This window comes from Haliotis rufescens, unplaced genomic scaffold (genome assembly GCF_023055435.1).
Source record: "Haliotis rufescens isolate VD_foot unplaced genomic scaffold, xgHalRufe1.0.p SCAF_6, whole genome shotgun sequence".
NCBI lineage: Eukaryota > Metazoa > Mollusca > Gastropoda > Lepetellida > Haliotidae > Haliotis > Haliotis rufescens.
The window spans coordinates 39,785,067-39,811,133 of NW_025964334.1; the positions used below are offsets into that span (position 1 = coordinate 39,785,067).

General features: G+C 41.2%; 1 protein-coding gene across 1 annotated transcript; it reads right to left on the bottom strand.

Annotated features, from left to right (window-relative positions):
- Positions 1-773: 773 nt before the first annotated feature.
- Positions 774-18,821, bottom strand: LOC124123822. The gene is made up of 18 exons (XM_046487004.2): positions 18,570-18,821; positions 15,750-15,864; positions 13,620-13,747; positions 12,294-12,335; positions 11,629-11,685; positions 10,947-11,061; positions 9,815-9,939; positions 8,377-8,418; positions 8,010-8,127; positions 7,624-7,751; positions 7,200-7,241; positions 6,991-7,044; positions 5,394-5,508; positions 5,045-5,169; positions 4,738-4,767; positions 4,047-4,190; positions 1,710-1,850; positions 774-1,042 (listed from the first exon to the last, which is right to left on the bottom strand). The coding sequence occupies exons 1-18, from the start codon at positions 18,613-18,615 to the stop codon at positions 966-968; spliced, it is 1,644 nt and encodes a 547-aa protein (XP_046342960.1). The 5' UTR covers positions 18,616-18,821; the 3' UTR covers positions 774-965.
- Positions 18,822-26,067: the final 7,246 nt, after the last annotated feature.

A 26,067-nucleotide genomic window follows, 5' to 3' on the forward strand; every position in this document is an offset into this window, starting at 1 on the left:
AAGTTATGAAGGGTAACTAGTTCTTCGACACAAGTGGGTACCTATAAGACCACAGCGCCGATAAGGATTCTGTCGGGATATTTAGGTCCTCTACCTTAACAAGGTCACTGTAGCACTTACGTGTATTCTCACACATCAATGCTGCCAAATTGATCATGTGGGAATACGTGTCTGGAAAGTTCAAGTTTCATTTGCAATTCTTCTAATGACGTGTCGCAGGGATTGTGGTCCCAGGCCCTTGGTCCCACCACGGACCTTGGTCAAGCAAGGATATGCGATGACATTGATGGAATGTCTCTGACTGCTAAAATAGCTGTCTTTACTTCACATATCAAAGCTGCTAGGGCAGACAAAGAGCGCATAGTGCAGGAGCCTTATGCTTCAACCACTGAATTATCTTATCTCGACCTCGGTAAGGATGTGATAGGATTGTTTCCTGTTATCCGTGCGTTATTTTATATGTTCGTCCATACGGTTTGTGTCCGTGAGGGAGTGTGTGTGTGTGTGTGTGTGTGTGTGTGTGTGTGTGTGTGTGTGTGTGTGTGTGTGTGTGTGTGTGTGTGTGTGTGTGTGTGTGTGTGTGTATTGTGATAAAACGGGTCTTATATCGCAAAATGCATCAAATCACGTGAGCACCTTGATTAAAAAATTAAAAGATTTGGAAAATATCGGCGGTGCACATGCTTTGCAAATCCTGCAATCGACCGAAATCTGCACGACAGTTAACGAACCGGATTTCGATTTCGGTGCGCGATTTTGATTGGACTCCATAATACCAGCCTAGTTCGGCAAGGGTGGAAACTGGAGTTTTATAGTCAGTTAACTCCCTTGCCTCGGGAAGCTGGCGTGTGTGTGTATGCGTGTGTGTATGTGCGTGTGTGTGTCTGCGTGTGTCTGACTGAACATGGTTAATATAAAATTAATGTGCCTAATTTACAGCATAAACTTTGAATATGGCCGCGTCACTACAGATGACAAAATGACAAAAAAAATAATCCGAACAAAAGACCAGTTGTTGATTTCACAGTCATGGCACTTGAAACTGAAACAAAGAAATTTGTGAGATCTGTCATATAACATCAGTCGTCATAATGAAGATATAGAAGTTCGGGTTTGAACATTTAGTTTAGTTTGTTTGATATTATTCTCCACAAGAGACAAAAACAAATAGTAGAAACGCTGCAAAGGAACTGGATCGAACATCCTGATGCGTTCTGCAGCATTAATCATGATTTCATGACTACATCAGCAGCTAACACACTCACAACAGCAACTCTCTACACTACACAGCAAAATAACCCCCACAACAGCAACACTCTCCGCTACACAGCAGCAATCACCCTCACAACAGCAACTGGTACCACTGCTAAGCAGCAATCACCCTAACAACAGCAACAGTCGCTACTACACAGCAGCAATCACCCTAACAACAGCAACAGTCGCTACTACACAGCAGCAATCACCCTCACAACAGCAACAGTCACCGCTACACAGCAGCAATCACCCTCACAACAGCAACACTCTCCACTACACAGCAGCAATCACCGTCGTTATGATCCCCAATCAGCAACTGTCATACACAGATCCTTAGTTTACATACAGATGAATAACTTCGGGTAGAGGGGTCCATATCCTCTCATACACTCTCACTAAACAAATGTTAACGATACTTGATAATGTGGTTAAACTGAACGATGTTGCAAACATACCTTCTTTGCATGTAGAATCTAATTCTGTGAAGAGGAAGTTGCCCTGACATGCGCAGACGCCACCAATGCCGCATTCAGAATTTCCGATCAACTGACAGTCTGCGTTGTTGGAACACGAATACCCGATGGTGCCTCTCATATCTGTAGTAGTAATAATTATTGCAATAAGAAGAAGAAGAAGAAGAGAAGAAGAAGAAGAAGAAGAATATTTCGGACGTACCAACACTTCTTGCGTGTGCGAAAGCAACAGGATGTTCAGAAACACCACGAATAAATGGCAAATTATTGAAGCAGCGATGGGACAAAGCCATGCCAATGTATGCATACCTGACAGAGCAGAATATTCGCGACCAGCTCCGGCGGATGCTCTGGTGGTGAGCTAATCCGTCAGTCTGCTTTGCATGAACCCTTCGTTCCAACAGTAGCAAACCCGTAATTGCAAATGGACGTTCGCATTGTTCTCCCTGAATTACCTGATGCAGTTGACACTGATGACCCACTCATAGGCTCACAAAATTAAATCCCTGATGTTATCAGTCTCGAATATTTTCAGTTTTCCCCCTCTTCCGATTATTTTTCTGTCGATGATCTTTCGGATCCCTTGTAATTTTGTTCATGTCATTTCATAATCAAATCTGTGATTTACCGATCATTTCCGCAGAATTAACTTCATAAATTAAATGATTTTTACTGTTTCTCTCAATGCAACTCTCTGTTCTTTTCATGACACAAACTGATGCGTCTGTGCTGCTGCTCGAACACTGGAGGCACTCTATACAGTATCCAAAGACATTGAACCACAAAAGGGTAACAAACAAATTCACCTAAGGAAAAGCCATCTTCCCGAGGCAAGAGAGTTAACTGACTTTAAAAGTCCAGTTTCCACCCTTGGCGAACTAGCCTGGAATTCTTGGGCTCGATCGTAGCGCCACCAGTGGCTATTACGATTAATGCCCTTTCTATCCCTCTCCTATTGACCAATCAGATTCAACCTCTCGTATCACTAACATTTGCTTCAAACAAAACGGTGGCGCCCAGTCAGGACGATCTGATCGATAATCAAGATTGTGATCAAACGAGTTTTACATCGCGAGGTGCATCAAATCACGTGAGCACCTTGATCAAAAACATGAAAAGATAGAGAAAATATTTGTTGACAACGAGTTAGCGGTGCACATGCTTTGCAAATCCTGCAGTCGACCGAACTATGCATGACACTTTACGAACCGGATTTCGATTTCGGTGCGCGTTTTGATTGGACTATGCATAGTCTCGTTAGTCTAGCCAAGTGTAACTCCATAATACCAGCCTAGTTCGACAAGGGTGGAAACTGGACTTTTACAGTCAGTTAATTCACTTGCCTCGGGAAGATGACCCGCTAACTGTAACCTCGAGGAACCATGGGTAGAGGATTACAATGATAGAGTGCATGAAACAATAAGGTCATCATTGTTGTGTTTCTTTACACATTTTTGCCTGCATAATGAAATTAAAAAGTCCAAATTTAATACGGTACCAGGGCCTGATAGTATTCGAAATCGGTTTCCTTGTATCCAAACACCATTATTTCACTGTTTGATTCTCTTTTGGATACAGGGGATGGTCTCCCAAAGAGACTGATCCCAAACACTTTCGCCCTATTACTTGCCTGATTTCAAAATCCCTAACACCACATGTGTTACATGTGCTTCAGTGTGGCGGCAGGAAAGTCAAGCTGCTGAACACGGTCACCCATCTAACTACTCTCCGCCACCAATTATGCCTAACTTCGCCTGATTGTGACCTCCAAACTATGCACATTGACAGACTATCACATAAAGAATAATATACGCATTATGGAGCCCGACCACGTGATCAACAAGAGAACTAGGATTACAACATTGTCGTGAATAAGCCAAACAACACATATGGTGCTCAGTTCAACAGTTAATCCGTATCTGGGTTAAGCCATAGTACGTACACTGCTAATGTGGCACGTGCTGTTTTATTACCTTTAAGACTTGATTTCATTGAATGGCGAAAGTCACATTAAGAGTTGGTCAGTAAGTGTTCTGGCATTGATACATTGTAGCTTGATACCCTCAAGCGCTAATTGAGACGAGTCAGTGAATATTGTTTTACGCTACCGTCAACAATATTGCATCTACATTACCGCGGTGTATAGATAATCAAATCTAGCCATGTAAACCAGTGGTCAATAGCATGGTGACCAATAAAAGCCGTCGATGTACCATTACAAACAATGAGCTGTGACACCGCCCGAGCAGTACTTAAAGGAATCTGGGGATATCTACATGTCGGGGGGCGTGTAACTGCCCATCAGATGCAAACACCGACCTTTGGTGCATGTCATGGGATCGTCCTCGGCATCATAGATATGCCCTGCTGTACATGCGCACATGCCGTTGGAGCCACACTCGGAGTTCACCACCATCTGACAGTCAGTGTTGTCTGTGCACTTGAAGCCTATGGATCCGTATGCTGGAATAACAAATCATCACCATGTTATGAAAAGTAAGTTACTTGCGGTCATAAATCATTATGTTGTGAATAATTTTAAGTTTGTAATAATTAGCAATATTTCAACAACAGTACACCAGCGAACGCCATCCACAAATTTTCTGAAGAACACATCGTTGCACAATAATATTCAGTGGAGATGGTTATAGAAGGGAGACGTGAGCCATGACATCTATTTGACAAATCTGCTGTTATAATGTTAATAAAAGTCGAAACAGCTCCGCTTCGTGGTCCATTCTAGATAGAGTTAAAAGATCCCCACAAATCAGCAGGGAGACTACCCGTGAAGATCCGGGTAAGCATAGGTCTTACGCTGGTCGTAAGAAGCGACTAACGGGATCGGGTGGTCAGGCTCGCAGATGTTGTTGATGCATGTCATCGTTTCCAAATTGCGTTGATCGATGCTCATGATATCAATCTCTGGAATGTCTGATTACAGATCGCCTTCAAATAGCTGGAATATTGCGGCGGTAAACAACAGACAAACAAACAGCAAGGAGACACGTACCACATTTGAAGTCAGCCCGTAGAACTGAATCTGAAATATAAAATAAGGCCCAGTTAAGGGTGATATGTGATGATCAAGACTATCGTCTCCTTTCATGTGAAAAAAAGTCTTATATCTATTTATTATTCTATACCAAACAGCGAGGCTTTCCTCATATTGCTGATTCATAATGAATATAATTAGAACTCTTGAAATCGCCATATGTGCAATAATACATTCGTAAGGATTCCGTGTGATTGAAACAATAATAGGATTTTCTGATTTACGCCGCCCCTAAAAACTGTCCAGGATGTCCGATGATACTCACCCGTGAAACATGCCGACATGTGGTTGTCCCGCTGCAGAGTCAGGAAGTCGGTGGCGTTCTGTGTATCGTACAACCCACACTGACAGTACGTCTCCTCCATGCATTCTATAAACACCTTCTGGCCTCTGCAATGCAGTTTCATAGGTTTACTGTACAGCTACAAATCTGCATTTTGTTTTACGCAGCTCTCAGACTTGTAAATTGGAACGGGCGGTTGGGGTAGTGTACTCTTGTGACCGATGTATTTCATCTGTCAAGTTGGATTAACGACCATCAGTAAATTAAACAACGCATGATGCAAAAGGGATACTTATCATGGGCTGCTCTAATTGCCAGATCGTTGACTCACGCGCAAAGTTTCTTGATATTCTTTTCAAAGAGTGCTATCCCTGTTGAATTGTCCAGAGTATTGTAGCAGGGTTTTACCCCAGGACAGGTAGAATACAGGTCTACCACAGACGGATCTGTAAACACAACATGTAACTATATTTATATAATGCCTATAATTATCTAGCATGTATATCATTGAACAAGCATGGACCCTAGAAATCCCACAGAATCTACTTCAGGGATTTCAAGAAACCCCCAAAGCCTCCTTCGGATAACCTCCAATGTGTATATTGTGAGACATGTGACTCCTGAATCAGAACATTTTTATGAAACAACTATCAATATTTTCTTTTCATTTGAGACTGTGTTTCTTGAAATGACGTAGACATTGACGGACTACTTCCACATTCCTGGGGAAACCCCTGGGAATTCCCTTGCACGAATACATACAGAAGCGTTGTTTCTGATCATTTAGATCCAGTGATCTTAAACTCAGCGTTTCAGTATTCATTGAGCAACGTCAGAGAGTTTGACTGCATGATCGTTTACAAATATCCTCGCTACGACCATGTTAGTAAACAAAACGAAGAAATGCACATCCAAATTATCGAAGTATCGACTCGATCCGTGTCCAATCTGACAGTGACAGTCTACAGAAATCTGTGAATTTACCTTAGTGTCTAATTAACACATCTTTAATCACCTTTCAATGATCGACCAGTTGATCAATGATGACTAAAACATGTAACCGACGCGCTGTCATTGTGACTGACTTCCTTAGGTTGATCTTAGCAGACATTTATCACCTAAAGAGGATATTATCTGAATACATTTGTTGTAAGGAAACTAAAAACGTTGTTCCTGTTGAGCATGTTGAGTATACATAAGCTCATGTCACCTCTCGTTTTGGGGATCTATTTTAATCCGCGATACAGCTGGTTGTTGTATGGCTGTCAGTGTAAATATGAATTCACGTGTACTAAATAGGGGCCTATTGCGTATAGATCTAGATCCTTTGAGGTACAAAATAGTGATACAATTATTTTTTATAAGAATTGACTTTCATTTTGTGTGAGTTCATTGGAGTATGAACCTTCATAGAGTGAGGGCAAAACATTGTATGAACGTCGTCGAAAGCTCCGAAGTCCATTCAGTTTGGCCCTCACCCTATGTAGGTTTATATACTCCAATGAACTCGCACAAAGTGGAAGTCATTTCTTAAATGTTTCAGGGTATATTTCCTGTTACAGATGTCGGCCGTGTATTCCCAGTAGTCAACACTCTACAACAGTCATGTACATATCTCATTGTGTCCTCTGTGCTTATAGACAGCTGCAGAGAAAGAATTTGAGCACTTAAGAAAAGGTTATATGAAAACCTAACCTAACAGTTTCTTTCATGTAATATTGGTAGAAAGCAGTAATGTGTAAGAAGCAGTTATGTGTAAGAAACAGTGATACGTGAGAAGCAGTAATGCATGAGAACCAGTAATGTGTAAGAAGCAGTGATGCATGAGAACCAGTAATGTGTAAGAAGCAGTGATGCGTGAGAACCAGTAATGTGAAAGAAGCAATAATGCGTGAGAACCAGTAATGTGTAAGAAGCAATGTGTTCACCTTCAGACAGGGCGATGATGAGGCGGTCTTCATCTTCCCGCGTGCCAGTGCCATCTAAACATATTAATACATTTCAACATTTTCAACATTTCAATTCAACAGGCAACACGCTTTTACATGATGTGTTTTAAATGTGATGATTGACAAATATTACAAAAAGTTAAAAAAATAACAAAGTCTGTCCGTATGCCACGACAACAACAACATACCAGGACACGCCAGGCCAGACACAATGTTCACCGGGCCAGCAACTACAAAACAAAAACGTACATGTCACAATCTGCTTTTCTCTCAAACATTTTTACAGAACATCCTATCGAATTATATAGAGGAAAACAAATTACAAACAAATAATTCATTCATGACTAACGTATGGTTCATTGAATGTGCGGTTCAATGTATTTTGTGATACAGTTAGCTTTGTTCCATCTGTTTCTCCTAGGCCTGTAAATAATTCAGTGTTGGTGAGTAGCATATTCAGATTTTTAAATTGTTCAATTCCCACCATTTAGCAAGAACAGAAAATATAACTTTAAGCACTACAAATTTAATTATACGAAACGTAATTCAGACATCTATCTTACAGCATCGCAACTCATGATTTCGACATAAGCACATGTGACTGAATATTACCGGCAGCGCAGTTGGAGTCGTTGAAGGAGGCGGCAACGACAGTAACAGCTCTGTAGACGCTAGGAGCCCGGATGAGGCCGCATTCGCACGCCACCTCTTCTGTACACTGAATGTACGTCTTAAGAGCCCTGTGCAAAATACACGCACAGACATCTTCTGTAGCATTGTTATAACTGTTATTATCGTTTTAATATACCTCGAAATAACCAAAAGATTCATTCCCCGAAAAGTTTTCATTAAGATTTGTGTCTACATAACGGCCTGGATATGTTGATCCAAGATGTTGCACGTGAACGCCCCGTGGTCAAACGATTTTATTTCCCCGCCGTGCCCATCAAGGGTGGACAGACGTACAGACATACTGGACAGCTAGATGGACGACTCACGGGCACCTGACGTCCTGCGTGTTTCCTCTGCTCACCAGAGTGTTGTCCAGTTCCAAGAAGCACTTGTAGATTGGGTTCTTGGTGTCACACACAGTCTGAGCCACAGCCGTGCCATTGTCTGCACCAACAAAATGTAGTTTCGTTATGTCTCGTCATCTTATGTATTTACAAGTGACACCTCGGGAAGTTCACACATTGTTGTAAAAGACAGCTTAATTACGAATCAGATAGTCAAAAAGGTTGTTGTGTGTGAACGGTGTAGGAGTGGTGTCTGCTTGTATGAATCCACTACGAAGGCATGGTTTACTTCGTCCATGCCCAGTAGCACTAATCAAACCCCACGCGATATTTGAAAGTACGAACTGACCTGAGCACAGGATGCCTTTCTTGGGAAGGATATCGGGCTTAACTGTAAACAGATCAGGAAATCATGTTACAAAACGTCCACATCATTGAAGTCTTATGACGAAATTTCAATCCTGACACAAGGGATATTCAAGATTATATGTCAGGCATTACTATCGATGTTACCCCTCATCCAGAAAGGTACTTCTATCACAAGGATCGTCAAGATTATATATCAGGAAATGCCATACCATCGATGGTAAGCCTAATCCAGATGGTACACTCACCAATAGAACAGGTCTATGTATGAACCTGCTTGTATATTGGAGCACACTCACCAATAGAGCAGGCCTATGTATGAACCTGCTTGTGTATTTGAGCACACTCACCAATAGAGCAGGCCTATGTATGAACCTGCTTGTGTATTTGAGCACACTCACCAATAGAGCAGGTCTGTGTATGAACCTGTTTGTGTATTTGAGCACACTAACCAATAGAACAGGTCTATGTATGAACCTGCTTATGTATTTGAGATCACTCACCAATAGAGCAGGTCTATGTTCGAACCTGCTTGGGTATTTGAGCACACTCACCAATAGGACAGGTCTATGTATGAACCTGCTTATGTATTTGAGATCACTCACCAATAGAGCAGGTCTATGTACGAGCCTGCCTGTGTATTTGAGCACACTCACCAATAGAGCAGGTCTGTGTATGAACCTGCTTGTGTATTTGAGCACACTCACCAATGGAACGGGTATATATATGAACCTGCTTGTGTATTTGAGCACACTCACCAATAGAACAGGTCTATGTATGAACCTGCTTGTGTATTTGAGCACACTCACCAATAGAGCAGGCTTATGTGTGAGCCTGCTTGTGTATTTGAGCACACTCACCAATAGAGCAGGTCTATGTATGAACCTGCTTGTGTATTTGAGAACACTCCCCAATAGAGCAGGCCTATGTATGAACCTGTTTGTGTATTTGCGATCACTCACCAATAGAGCAGGCCTATGCATGAACCTGCTTGTGTATTTGAGCACACTCACCAATGGAACAGGTCTATGTATGAACCTGCTTGTGTATTTGAGCACACTCACCAATAGAGCAGGTCTATGTATGAACCTGTTTGTGTATTTGCGATCACTCACCAATAGAGCAGGCCTATGTATGAACCTGCTTGTGTATTTGAGCACACTCACCAATGGAACAGGTCTATGTATGAACCTGCTTGTGTATTTGAGCACACTCACCAATGGAACAGGCCTATGTATGAACCTGCTTGTGTATTTGAGCACACTCACCAATGGAACAGGTCTATGTATGAACCTGCTTGTGTATTTGAGCACACTCACCAATGGAACAGGCCTATGTATGAACCTGCTTATGTATTTGAGCACACTCACCAATGGAACAGGCCTATGTATGAACCTGCTTATGTATTTGAGCACACTCACCAATGGAGCAGGTCTGTGTATGAACCTGGTTGTTGTACACGACGTCCTCGATCAGCTTGGTATTGTTGCTCTCACCGCATGCGCAGGCGGCGTTCTCGAGACAGACGATAGTCTCGTCAAGGACGCTGGAAATCACATGTCAAAACTGAGAAATCAAAATCAAATGTCAGGATGTTTTGACAACGATCTCAAATTGTCGTGTACTTGGCATGCGTCTACACAGTTGTATTAGGACAGCCTGTAAGGTCAAACCAAAGTTGTGTTTAAAATCATTAGCAACTATTCATGCTTTCGGGATATGATAATATGAACTTACACTCGGCCCTTACACAGCTTATAGAGGTTTGGGGGATCCCTGGAGCCTCAACGATGCTTTCTGTAACAGGGCTGAGTTGAAAGCTCCTGACATAAGAATGTGTTTCACTGCCCGTATCCGTGTTGGAATCGAACCCGGGTCTTCAGTGTGTAACTTAGCTGTCCCACCGCCCAGGTAGATCAAAGCTCACAATTGTGTAGTTGTCCTGGGATGGCGAAGAAGGCAAATACCCAACAGGAATATACAGCACATATGACTAAGATTCAACTAAGTACTTCTCAGAAATCGATGACGATTTTATGCCGACATTATTACCAAAGCGTAATTATAAACACACTAAAATGAATCCTGAAAGAGTTGACAAATAAACGGGTTTGTAAATGCAAGATCAAGTGAGTAGGTTTCGTAAACTCGTAATTTCTTTGGAATTGTATGTACACATAAAATAGGATAGATGTGGTGAGTAGCTTAGTGATTAAAACGCCGATATTATGCTGACCCTCAGCAAGACTATTCTGTAAAAACACTGTGTTGTGAACACCCCATCCCTCCCTCCTTCCTTCACTCCCTCACTCAAACCCTCCCTCCCTCACTCTCTCCATCACTCCCTCCCTCCCTCCCTCCTTCCCTCACTCCCTCACTCAATCCCTCCCTCCCTCACTCTCTCCATCACTCCCTCCCTCCCTCATTCCTTCCCTCCCTCCCTCACTCACACACTCTCTCCATCACTCCCTCCCTCCCTCATTCCTTCCCTCCCTCCCTCACTCACTCTCTCCATCACTCACTCCAGGTAGAAATGTAACACCCCTGACTCACCTGCATAAAGACACGAGGTTCCTCTCGTGCAGAGCGAGGGCGGCCTTGGTGTCGTAGGTAACGTAACACGCCTGGAAACCATTGCACTCCGCCTCAAGGTCAAGGACGAGTGGACCTGCAGAAAGAACATATAAACATACACAATGTAACATCTCGTCTGGCCAAACATACATTAGGTAACTTCTAGTCTGGCTAAATATACATTAGGTAACATCTAGTCTGGCTAAATAAACATTAGGTAACAACTAGTCTGGCTAAATATACATAAGGTAACAACTAGTCTGGCTAAATATACATTAGGTAACATCTAGTCTGGCTAAATATACATTAGGTAACATCTAGTCTGGCTAAGTATACATTAGGTAACATCTAGTCTGGCTAAATATACATTAGGTAACATCTAGTCTGGCTAAATATACATTAGGTAACATCTAGTCTGGCTAAATATACATTAGGTAACATCTAGTCTGGCTAAATATACATTAGGTAACATCTAGTCTGGCTAAATATGTATCAGGTAACATCTAGTCTGGCCAAACATGAGATGTACGTACCGACTGAGGTGGCAAGCACGCAGTCTTTATCAGATGTACGTACCGACTGAGGTCGCAAGAACACGGTCTTGATAAGATGCTGTAACGACTGAGGTGGCAAGCACACAGTCTTTATGAGATATACGTACCGACTGAGGTGGCAAGCACTAACAACTCTCCTTCAGTCACGGAACCAGTGGCGTTATCTACAAGAAAACAAACATGTCACAATCAAACTTGGGATGGTGCGATAGGTGAATATTATGACTAAAACTGAAAGCTTGTACTTGAGAGTACGCCGTGTATATGTCGCATAGAGAGTGTTGTACCAAGGATACAGTGAATGAAAACAGTAGATCTGACGAGACGGACAGCTGGAGGATTCAAATGCTTCTGGCTTTAAAAAAAAGGATTTGTGGGGTCCATTTAGACTTCATTGGGGGTGGGGTCCATCCAAAAGCTTACCCAAAATATCCCAAACACGGTATTAATTTTACTTTAACAACCAAATGAACATGTTTAAAGGTAGGATGATTGGGGTTTTTTAAATTTAAACAAGAGGGCGTCCACCCTCAGAACACCCCATTCCCCGGATCCGCGACTGAATAAGAATATATAATGTATAATATAGCTCACCGTTCGAACATTAAGTGCGATTATTGAAAACAGGAAAAGTGAACTGAAGAAAGATCTCTGCCCCGGGTACTATAAGAAATATTGTTTATTTTAATCTTAAAATTCCAGATATTCTGGTATGAATGCTAAGTTGATACACAAGACCACTGAGGAACACGTCATAGTCATGTAGCATTACCATAGCATGGTATTCCTCTGTTGGGAACAAATTCACCAGTGTCTGCAAAATAGAAACAAAATACTTCAAAAAATAATTCGTAATGTATATAAATACGAGGGTTATAGGGGGTGTGTAGCTAGTATTACACCAAGAATGGAGTGGGTGACAATGATGTCTACATGACGTCAAGTGTACTGGAAGGGGAGACAACCGAGTACAGCAAGTGTTGACCTGGCTGAATGAAACCCCGACTGTCAGCCTCCAAACACTGCCACCTTCCATCAAGCTAGCACCTCCTGACGCCATCAGCTCAATGTTACATGTTGATAATACAGTGACCCTAAGACACGTCTGTGCACACTGAACCATGTATACTCGCTAAAGGGCGAAAGAATGTATGTGTTCCAGGTATGTAAATTACCGTGTGCGTATTAAGCTTTATGAGGAAATTATTATCCATTGTGTGACTCTTGTGCTAGCTAACCCCTGCCATTTCCCCAGGGAGGATTTTATGCGCAACAGAATATCATGCTGATTTTTATTATTAGATCTGATAGTGATTATCTGTGACAACTGTGTGATTGATCGAGTAGGTGCCCGGGTGTTTATGTATGAATGTATTTAATACTTCATAATCATCCATTCGGAAAGTGTTATATTTTCAGACGCACGCGAATATAATTACATCTTATTTCAGTGTTTCACTACTGGTCATACACTCACATCCGGGTAACATGAATGTACATGTCCACACTGGGTGATATTGGGATCGGGTGGTCACAATGGCTGTGAAAATGAACATATCTGGCGATTATCCGGACATTGACCTATGCTCACACTATCGATCACTGGTTGTTTAGTCGAGGTTTGTTTGATTTATTGGCTCCTGTGGGAAAGCTAGTGTTGATCCTCTCTGCACCGTCTGGTATACTACAAGTCCATCAGAATCGCGGACCATGCAAACCAATGGTCAGAGAGCATCAGTATATCTGATCGGACAGGCAATCAAGTACTTGACAACTTGAACTCCAAGCAATCCAAGTATTAGTCATACTCAACACCCATGTTGCCCTGTGACCTCAACTGAAGACGGTTCTAACCATGTGCATGGGATACTAGCGTCCCACCCGACTGCAATCCCCAATAACTTGTGTTTACCACCTTGGCTTTGTCATAACTGAGTCTTGTCTGCCTTAACCTACGATCAACCTTAATCTGGGGATTAGCGTTCCCAGTGAGAAAGGATTAAGGGAGTTATCTGTCCATTTGCATTTAAATATACATTGGAAGAGTATTTAAAGGCGCGTTTCCAGAATGCGGTGTGGCGGTGTATGGAGTACTGACACTGTTGACACTGCTGGTACGAGTAGAACCCCACGATGTAGGTCAGCTGGTTGGCTACTCCGGGGACGGTGGTCAGCTTGCACTCACAGGCCACGTACTCCACACACTCTATATACGTCAGGATGGCACTGCAACATAACAACGTGGCAATTAAAGACACAGATAGACAGCAAAACGACAAATTAAGACTAAGTTAGATAGACAACAAAGTGACAAATATGGACACGGGTGGGCGGACAGTGAGACAACAACGTGACAAATTAAGACTAAGTTAGACAGACAACAAAGTGACAAATATGGACACGGGTGGGCGGACAGTGAGACAACAACGTGACAAATTAAGACTAAGCTAGACAGACAACAAAGTGATAAATATGGACACGGGTGGGCGGACAGTGAGACAACAACGTGATAAATGAAGACAAAGTTAGACAGACAACAAAGTGACAAATATGGACACGGGTGGGCGGACAGTGAGACAACAACGTGATAAATGAAGACAAAGTTAGACAGACAACAAAGTGACAAATATGGACACGGGTGGGCGGACAGTGAGACAACAACGTGATAAATGAAGACAAAGTTAGACAGACAACAAAGTGACAAATATGGACACGGGTGGGCGGACAGTGAGACAACAACGTGATAAATGAAGACAAAGTTAGACAGACAACAAAGTGACAAAAAAGGACACGGGTGGGCGGACAGTGAGACAACAACGTGATAAATGAAGACAAAGTTAGACAGACAACAAAGTGACAAAAAAGGACACGGGTGGGCGGACAGTGAGACAACAACGTGATAAATGAAGACAAAGTTAGACAGACAACAAAGTGACAAAAAAGGACACGGGTGGGCGGACAGTGAGACAACAACGTGATAAATGAAGACAAAGTTAGACAGACAACAAAGTGACAAATATGGACACGGGTGGGCGGACAGTGAGACAACAACGTGATAAATGAAGACAAAGTTAGACAGACAACAAAGTGACAAAAAAGGACACGGGTGGGCGGACAGTGAGACAACAACGTGATAAATGAAGACAAAGTTAGACAGACAACAAAGTGACAAATATGGACACGGGTGGGCGGACAGTGAGACAACAACGTGATAAATGAAGACAAAGTTAGACAGACAACAAAGTGACAAAAAAGGACACGGGTGGGCGGACAGTGAGACAACAACGTGATAAATGAAGACAAAGTTAGACAGACAACAAAGTGACAAATATGGACACGGGTGGGCGGACAGTGAGACAACAACGTGATAAATGAAGACAAAGTTAGACAGACAACAAAGTGACAAAAAAGGACACGGGTGGGCGGACAGTGAGACAACAACGTGATAAATGAAGACAAAGTTAGACAGACAACAAAGTGACAAATATGGACACGGGTGGGCGGACAGTGAGACAACAACGTGATAAATGAAGACAAAGTTAGACAGACAACAAAGTGACAAAAAAGGACACGGGTGGGCGGACAGTGAGACAACAACGTGATAAATGAAGACAAAGTTAGACAGACAACAAAGTGACAAATATGGACACGGGTGGGCGGACAGTGAGACAACAACGTGATAAATGAAGACAAAGTTAGACAGACAACAAAGTGACAAATATGGACACGGGTGGGCGGACAGTGAGACAACAACGTGATAAATGAAGACAAAGTTAGACAGACAACAAAGTGACAAATATGGACACGGGTGGGCGGACAGTGAGACAACAACGTGATAAATGAAGACAAAGTTAGACAGACAACAAAGTGACAAATATGGACACGGGTGGGCGGACAGTGAGACAACAACGTGATAAATGAAGACAAAGTTAGACAGACAACAAAGTGACAAATATGGACACGGGTGGGCGGACAGTGAGACAACAACGTGATAAATGAAGACAAAGTTAGACAGACAACAAAGTGACAAATATGGACACGGGTGGGCGGACAGTGAGACAACAACGTGATAAATGAAGACAAAGTTAGACAGACAACAAAGTGACAAATATGGACACGGGTGGACAACATGACAATGACGACACCGATAGACAACACAGCGACAAATAGAGACACATTTGGAAAACGTTCAATCAAGGAATCTGTAGTACGGACGCGCATAACCTACTTGCAGCTGGTTGTCATGTTCCTTGCCGATGCGATGGAGTTCTGCATGATTGTGTAACAGTTGTTGAGATAGTCAAACTGTCTGCACTCCTGCTCCGTCAGGCCATGGCACACGGCTGAAAGAAGATATGTGATTCACATCAAGCTTATCTCGACATGCTATCATCTCCATTCCTGTAGACGTTACACTAGAAGACAATCATATACTAGTATATCGGCTCATCGCACACACAAGAACGCTCACGAAATTAAGGCGTTTCGTCAGATCAGGTCTCGAAAGTCTTCATACTGATATTTCAACTTTTTTTGCTGTGCTAATAATAAAAACAATGACACACAAAGCTGATGTGGACTATATATAAACTTTATAACATCAAGAAATAATGTAGGGTAAACGGCATTTAAAACAGTATTTCAATAACATCACGGCGTGCTCAATTTTGTAGGAAAGTCGAAAGCCACAGGTAGCTGCTCATCAAAGTACTTTAGTAAGGCTGAAGGGGGTTGCTGTCTTACAGGGCACCTTCCTGCACACTGAAATGTATCTTAAGGGAACTCGAAACATACAAATATACCCCGGCTTTGCTACGTCCGTCACTGGAGCCAGGGCGAGTCTATTCCATCCATTCGTGTCAAACATATACTGCCAAGCTATGGTAATTTGTGTACTCTGGTTGAGGTAAGGGTACATGTCAGCGTACAACGCCTGGACACCTGGGTACACGTGTACTTCCCTATACCAAAACGACTACTTCAGCTTGATACTTGAGGACAGCTACACAAATATGTAACACTTTATACCATTACTTTATGTCTTGGGGCAAGAATAGCATTGTCTCTCCCTTTTCTGGTAAGTAACTGGACTACGGGAAAACAGGTGGTATGCCCTGCATTATGGGGGTTGTTTCACGACAGGAAATATACGGTCATAGGCTAGCCATGTATGTAGAAAGGATACCAGGCGATGTGTCCCCACGGAGACTCGTACCTAAAATTCTCCGATCCGGACCTGATTTGGAGTATCCGTACTTTATTTGGATGACCCATACACAAATCTAGATGATCCGCGCACAAATCTAGATGATCCGTACACAAATTTGAATGACCCATACACAAATCTAGATGATCCATACATAAATCTAGATGATCCGTACATAAATCTAGATGATCCGTACACACAGCTAGATGATCCGTACACACATCTAAATGATCCGTACATAAATCTAGATGATCCGTACACACATCTAGATGATCCGTACACACATCTAGATGATCCGTACATAAATCTAGATGATCCGTACACAAATCTAGATGATCCGTACACAAATCTAGATGATCCGTACACAAATCTAGATGAACCGTACACAAATCTAGATGATCCGTACACAAATCTAGATGATCCGTACACAAATCTAGATGAACCGTACACAAATTTGGATGACCCGTACACAAATTTGGAGGACCTGTATCCACACAAAACAATTAATGTCTGAATTGAAAACATGTTTAATCAATGCGTTTGCGGTGCAGCTGATACTATTCAGCAATGGCTGGAAGTACTAAATGGATTATAAGCTATACAAAAATTGTTTCATAATAACAGCCCGGTCACCACAGTATCTACGGTGTCAAATAGCAGTTACTGTAGAAATGTCGTAATAATGAAATAATGCTTGCTCGAAAGATCTTTCTTAAAGAAAGTGGTCGAAATCTGACGGTGCCAAATCTGGTTTGTATGGTCCAAGACGTATATACGTCTTTGGTATGGTGATGTTCAATGAACAACACACCCAGTGTTTCATCGACCCTACAACTAACGCTTACTCAATCCCCAAGCAATAATCCTCAGCAAAACGTCACCGAACGAAAGCATCACAGATTGGCGAAAACGGAACCTCGTCACAAAGCGAAAACTGTGCCGTTTTCGCTACAAGATATTGGTGACGTTTTGCTGAGGTGCCGTTTTAGCCTGAACTCATCCTTCCCCTCCCCGTGCTCTGGTCAAAGTTAACGAGGGATTTGGCTCGGGTCAAATGTCCTGGGCGGCGGATCCTGAGGAGGAGGGGATCCAGGGGGTCTTGGGAGGTGATTTAGATATTTTGGACCCCTCCCTGTTAAAAATGCTGGATCCGAACTTGTTTGGCAACTCCAACAAGTTTTGAATCAGAGGTCATTTTAACGCCACCATGTACACTGCCCCTACTCCTAACCTCGGTACGTCCAGTGACAAAGCTCCGCCTCAACTGTCTCTCATATCTCCGTTTCTCGTGTAGGTACAGAGCTTCTGTAGTGGGCGGAGTCTGTGACCTATTGTTGCTGGCGCCATAACTCATCGCTTTATTTGTCTAGTTCAACTATTCAACTGATAGTAATACTGTTTAAGTCGCAAGATTGGAATTAAGAACGTCTACCTGGTGTTTGAGAAAGTGTTTAAAATTAAGAACGTCTTCCTGGTGTTTGAGAAAGTATTTAAATTGTGAAGGGTCCTAAAGACGTAAAATTGAAACAAATATTTTCCAAAAATGGTAGTTACCGTCAACATATGTTCTTAAACGACTTAATATCGTCATCAGTACATCATGCATAAAAGAATGCATACAACTGATTTCTAAATGTCCACACAATATGTTTAATAATTTGTAATTTTTATTGGATAAGTAAGTAAAGCACGCCATTGTGTAACAGGCAGTCAGAAACTGTTATGCAATATGGAGAAAATAACGAATCAACGTCATGACGCTGACAGTTTGCTCTATTTTCTTTAATTTATTTTCAAACTGTTGGTAAAGCATATGTAAAAATATTAAATGTAAATTCTTACCTAAACCAAAGACTATCCCCACTGCGGTAAGCACAAGCCGGGGCATGGTGTCCGACACTGTAGCGATGAAGGAACGAGTAGCAGGAAGCAACTGCAATAGCGAAACAATATCCCCGTCGATTGTAAAACTTGGAAGAATTATATTTTGGAGTGGTTCCCGTCCCGTGACCGGCGTTCAGACTGAAGTTTCCTCAAAGGCCTGTTTGAGACACTGGATGGCCGGGTAATCAGCTCAGACTTTCTCACGATTCACTGGCGGTGGGGCGTTATAAGTCACCTGACGTGGAGATCGAGCGTCACGCGTCACTGGTGACGCTATCGGAACATCACACCCTTGGGGTTGTTTTCATAGACAGTGATATTAACAATACGAATTGAAAGTACCGGTCACGAGAACAAGGCTTGGCAGTAGGTTAAAGGTTTAATGGAAACATGTGGATCAATTTGTCATTATATCTTTGCACAACTGTCACTGCTTAGTTAAAATGTCCACATCCTTTGAGGTAAACACCTTTTACTAGCATACATTATGTCTATATCATAATAAGTGTCCTTGGATATTGCTTGTCTGCAATGTGTCTGAAACTACAATGGAAGTTCCACTATATAATTCTCTGAAACGCCTTTACCAGGGAGACGGCATACTTTAGGATTAAACAAATATAGTTGTTTGAATATTGCTTCAGTGATGTTCAAGGCTATCACCTTCCAATACGTTAGATCACACCACAGTCACATTTGGCCTCATTCCAAGTGTGTTGTAGTTCTGTTGTCTGCGATTGTTTCTCACAGCCTCGCAGACAATATTAAACTTTGACTCACTCAAGACCTCAATCCAAAGATCCTAAACACCTTCACCGTACTGGTTTGAAGGTTAAGAGTATTACAATCGTGTTAGGACATATATGAGGTGCAACACGTCATCATCTCTAGCCATGTATTATCGTGGTGTTTGTATATGCTACACCTGCCGACTCAGTACTTCAAGGTAACACCGACCTAGAAGCGATGTATTGTTGCAATCTCATGCCAGGGGCAGAAATACATGAAGGATATTATTGTTGGGATTACTAGATGTCGCCTTTGACACACATTATCATCATTGATTAATGTAAATATTTCAATTTTTATTTAAACATCTGGTCATGAAATTTCATGTTTCTGAGATAGCTTGTTTCAATATGTTGCGTTACCTTTTTCATACCGCGAAATGAAAGTAACGGACCAACCATGTTGATGAAGTGTAAATTTGGTGGCAGGCAATTCCTATTTGATTAAATAAAATACCAGCAACCCCTCCACCACCACCACCACCACCTCCTCCCTCGACCCACCCAAATATCAAATGTCCATTTGCTAAGTGTGTTACTTGAAAAACAATTTCTTGTATAATAACAACAAAGTACCATGACGTACTCCTTCCGTTCATGGGTGTACATGTGTACATTTCGTTATTTACCTCCTGCTCGGTATGGCCATGGGCATGGCCGGTAGCACAACAGACTATGTTTTTACGTGTCAATTTCACAGCTTTCTTAACACTTTAAGGGTCCAGATGAATCGTTCAGGGGAAAACAGGTTTTAATATGTCTTTTCCAGGTGTGAATTTACGTTTCGTAAGACACATGTATGTGTTTTGAACACCTCAAAATAATTATCTAAATGGCGGCTTAAATTAATTTAGTGTGTTTATTTTATCTGAATTGTTTATTGCATAATCTACAAAAACTAATACTCAAATACGAGTCTTCAGACAAACCCTGTTGACGTCGTAACATATCTCATTGATTCGAGAAGTTGATTATGTAGAAGTGATAATTGCGTAACAAACAGTCCTAGCCATATGTATTGCGCCAAGGTTACGTTAATGAATTCTGTGGGAGATTGTCGTTGTATGTTCTGTGGGAGTTACTTGCCGGGAGAAATTAGATCCAACTTGAGATTGCTCTTGAGAAAGCAATGATATCTGAGGGCAAGAGAATCGGGTGATGTCGGCGATCTGTTCCATAATCTCTTTGTTCACCCATCCAGCTCATTAACAGTTCTTGACCTTGGTCAGCCAACTTTATAGTCCATAAAGGAGTAAAAACTGTTTGTACGGCATGGAAAGTCTGATTGTCTGAAACCCTGGTTCCTATTTTGGAAATAGTTTTACAGCAAGCTGTAAACGTCCTGGCAAATACAGCCATAATGGCAGAAGCAAACGGAAATTAGTTCGTTGTTGGCGTTTGACACAGATCTAGATGATGCATACACACATCTACAAATCAAATAAAGGAATACTTCATTAGTCATGTATTATAGGATTGGTGGGCCGGTGATATTATTTATCACAACTATATTTGGGAGGGGGGTCAGCCTTTTATGATGCAATCGTAAAACAATCACAGCGGCCCAGCGGCCCAGCGGCCCACCAACTCCTCTAATAAATGACCAATCCTTTACTGGTTATTCGTCTTTCAAACCTTTAGCAGTAGGTTTATACGCAGGATGATGACCCCAACGTCTTTCGTTACTCCGACATTCAACAAGAACTTTTGTCTTAGTAGTATAGTGTGACATGTTTGTTAGAGGACGAACAAAGTAATAACGCCGCACTCAGCCATATTCCAGCTATATGACGACGGTTCAGACGTTGAACTGTAGGTTTCTACTGAAGGAACTATGTACTTCCAGTCTCAAAAGTGAACAGATGGTAGATTTCTGAACAAAACTAAGCGTGACTAAGATGCTAAGATGACTACCAAATATGATAAACTTCTACTTCAATTTCCGAGTGTGTTATTCAGTGAAATACATTTAAAAAATCTTACCTTTCTCTGGTGTGAAATGCATTTATGGTGACGAAAAACGAAATGATTCGTCACTCATCAGTAGTATTGGAAAGACGAACTATTTCCGGAATATCTCATACGAATGACGAAAACTAGATTCCTTATTTTGATTAATCAAACGCTAATAGCGAAATATCTCGTTATCAAATACATGGTCAGGAAAATATGAACGAAATTTATCAAATTATATTAAAATATATGAGAACCAACACACGACGCGTCTTGATGCATACTTCTTAAGAAACAAATTTTATCTATATTTTGAATAGATTAATTTGAATATGAAACATGAAATCTTTAAATGTGATAATTGAATTACAAAGCGGTTTATGTTCATAGTGGTACCTGAACATATTTTTATTGCATGGTAATCCGCGCGTGGGCACAGACTGACTTCTCAGGTTATCATACACGCTGGTGTATTTTGCTTCAGGTATATATCATTTAGTATGTCATAAAGACATACATTGTAGGTAGAATACAGTGTTACTGCAGCTGGTGTTTTCGCTGAGTCAGTGATAGTCCCCGTCACACCATAAACATTTTGCCGCAGGGGTACACCTTATTTCCTCAATGAACAAACAAATGAAAGGATGATTTAACAGAGGGAATAATGAATGTATTTGTTTGTTCTCTTTATAAATGAGTGAGTATGTGAGTCAGTGCCTGGGTGAGTGTGTGAGGGAGTGAGTGCTTGAGGGAGTGACTGATTGCGGGAACGAGTTCTTGAGTCAGTGCATGACTGCTTGGTTGTGTAAGTGAGTGAGTGCGTGCGTGAGCGAATGATTCAGTGAGTGTCTGACTGCTTGCGTGAGTGAGTTGTACTCTACTCAAATCAAACAAACGAAATACTTCTAATGTTCGGCTTCATGAACGGCTTAAAGGGAGACAAGGCTCGGGTCCATTTTGGCAGTCCTGGCAATGTTTATTCAAAATGTTCAAACTCCAGTTCTTTATCGGTCAACTCAAGTTATATATATCAATCCAGCAGGGAACGGGTCTCCTCATGACACAGAGAGAGTGTGTCAGCTTTCCCAATGTGTAGATCTAGACAGGGTACCAGATCGCCCTTTAAACTACTAGAGCAATGACCATCCAACGTGAGTTCCCTGGTGCCTACCGACAATGCACTGCCTTGTGTACCGATCAATTCAACCAGAACAGATCCAGCTGAGTGGAATGTATTAGAACGCTTTAACTCTCAAGTAAAATAACGAATTAAAAACGTACATTAAGACAGCAACTGCCGCAGTCGGTTTCATCTTTGATCTTTGATAAGAAAATGGCCATTTTAACGTTTCGTTTCATCTTTTCCGACTATCGAAAGGAAGGAAACAAAATTAGACCTGTTTGTGTCCTAGTTTAACCTGTCCCTTCTATTGACGCCACAGATGACTGGATTACAGAACATAGACCGTCAAGTGCATGGTGCAGACCGCCACCGACCCCCTGTGTCTGGTGCGGGCCGTCACCGACCCCCTGTGTCTGGTGCGGGCCGGGTGACGCATGCAGGGTAAGACTTCTGTAGCCTTCTGCGTGATTCTCTCACACATATATCAACACTGTAGAGGAGATTTCGTTATCAGGGGGCATATAAGGGTAATAGTCTGGTCAGTTTTCATTTCAATGTCCTAGGTAGACACAGGTGCTTGCACGATATCTGGAATAAACACTGACATGGCTATGGTGATTTAACCAACAATACAATGGTCTGGGAAAATGTGCATCCAAGCATACAATGAACTACCGATACATCATTTCTAGCATGATATACAATGAACTACCGATACATCATTTGTAGCATGATATACAATAAACTACTGATACATCATTTGTAGCAAAAAATACAATGAACGACCAATACATCATTTGTAGCATGATATACAATGAACTACTGATATATCATTTGTAGCTTGACATACAATGAAGTACTGATACATCATTTGTAGCATGATATACAATGAACTACCGATACATCTTTTATAGCATGATATACAATGAACAACTGACAAATCATTTGTAGTATAATATACAATGAACGACCCATACATCATTTGTAGCATGATATATACAATGAACTACTGATACAACATTTGTAGCATGATAAACAATAAACTACTGATGCATCATTTGAAGCAAGATATGCAATGAACTATTGATACATCATTTGTAGCTTGATATACAATGAACTACTGATACTTCATTTAAAGCATAATATACAATGAACTACTGATACATCATTTGTAGCATGATATACAATGAACTACTGATACATCATTTGTAGCATGATATACAATGAACTACCGATACGTCATTTGTAGCATGATATACTATGAACTACCGATACGTCATTTGTAGCATGATATACAATGAACTACTGATACGTCATTTGTAGCATGATATACAATGAACTACCGATACATCAACTGTAGCATGATATACAATGAACTACCGATACGTCATTTGTAGCATGATATACAATAAACTACCGATACGTCATTTGTAGCATGATATACAATGAAGTACAGATACATCATTTGTAGCATGATATACAATGAACTACTGATACGTCATTTGTAGCATGATATACAATGAACTACCGATACATCATTTGTAGCATGATATACAATGAACTACTGATACATCATTTGTAGCATGATACACATTGAACTACTGATACATCATTTGTAGCACAATATACATTGAACTGCCGACACATCTTTTGTAGCATGATATACAAAGAAGTACAGACAAATCATTTGTAGCTTGATGTTCAATGAACTACTGATACATCATTTGTACCATGAAATACAACGGATGACCAGTACATCATGTGTAGCTTGATCAACAATGAATTACAGATACATCATTTGTAGCTTGATGTTCAATGAACTACTGATATATCATTTGTAGCATGATATACAATGAACTATTGATACATCATTTGTAGCACAATATACAATGAACTACTGATACATCATTTGTAGCATAATACACAATGAACTACTGATACATCATTTGTAGCTTGATATACAATAAAGTACAGACACATCATTTGTAGCATGATATACAATGAACTACTGACACATCAAATCTAGCCTGATATGCAGTGATCCAACGATATTTCATATCTAGCCTGATATTGGATGATCTTACGATGCGTCATATCCAGCTTGATTTACAATGAAATACCGATACGTCAATTGTAGCCTGATCTATTGTGATCTATCGTCACGATATGGCTGAAATATTGCCGATGTGACGTAAAGCATAAACTCACTCACTATTGTGATCTAACGATACATCACATCTTGCCTGATATGCAGTGCTCTTCCGATACGTCATATCTAGCCTGATATACCGTGTTTCTCCGATACGTCATATCTAGCCTGATACACAGTGCTCTTCCTATTCGTCATATTTAGCCTGATATACGGTGCTCTTCCGATACGTCACATTTAGCCTGATATACAGTGTTCCTTCGATACGTCATATCTAGCCTGATACACAGTGCTCTTCCTATTCGTCATATTTAGCCTGATATGCGGTGCTCTTCCGATACGTCACATTTAGCCTGATATACAGTGTTCCTCCGATACGTCATATCTAGCCTGATACACAGTGTTCCTCCGATACGTCATATTTAGCCTGATATACAGTGTTCCCCCGATACGTCATATTTAGCCTGATACACAGTGTTCCTCCGATACGTCATATTTAGCCTGATATACATGTACAGTGATCTTACGATACGTCATATCCAGCATATATATATATGTTCCGTTCTATCATCTGTAGTACATACTACTTCAGCCCAACTATATGCATACACTTGTTGCAGTAGAAGTAGTTTTGTATTCTGTATTTTGTAATGCACATTATTATTTTTATTCTCATGTTAGTTGAAACAAAGCAAGAACGGATTGATAATGAATTTCAATGAGAACTAAATATTCAAACTTCCCAACCCTGTATGGAGTAGAACGTCCCAACTACACAAGTAACTGGTGGATATGCCAGTGGGACCTACAACTACATCAATGCGTGTTTGAACAACTACTTTGGTTAACATACCACTGATTTATTATGATTTTGACGTCTATAGTGCTATGTGCGTCGTCAACCCATGGTAATACATGTACCCGGTATTCTACCCCAGGCAGTTCGCTATCTCCAACTCTATCGACAGCCGTGACATCCCAGCACTGAACTAGTGACCTGCTGACTAATGCGTTGTATTACTTCACAATCCCAAATGACTGCGTCACTCCAACGGTTGAAGTGACACCTGGGTGGATACGTACATCCAATTACATTAACAATAAGTTGGGTTTATTTCTTTTTTTGAAACATGTTTTATTGGCATTAAATGGTCAAATGGATTAGGCAAAATTTATCCAACTCAAAACGCCCTTTCCATAAACACTTATACAGACAGCGGACAAGTGTAACTATTAAAATAAATAACGTGCATATAAAGTGCTATACTTCCATGGAAATAGTAAATTCAGTTATTAATAAAACTACATAACTATTGTTGTGATGAACGATGTCAATCTGCATGAGGGGAACTACAGCAATGTCTTTGACGAGTATGAAGTATATAAGAACTTTCTATATGTACACAACTACTTGTATTGGAGTGTTTTCTGTCGTGGGTCATT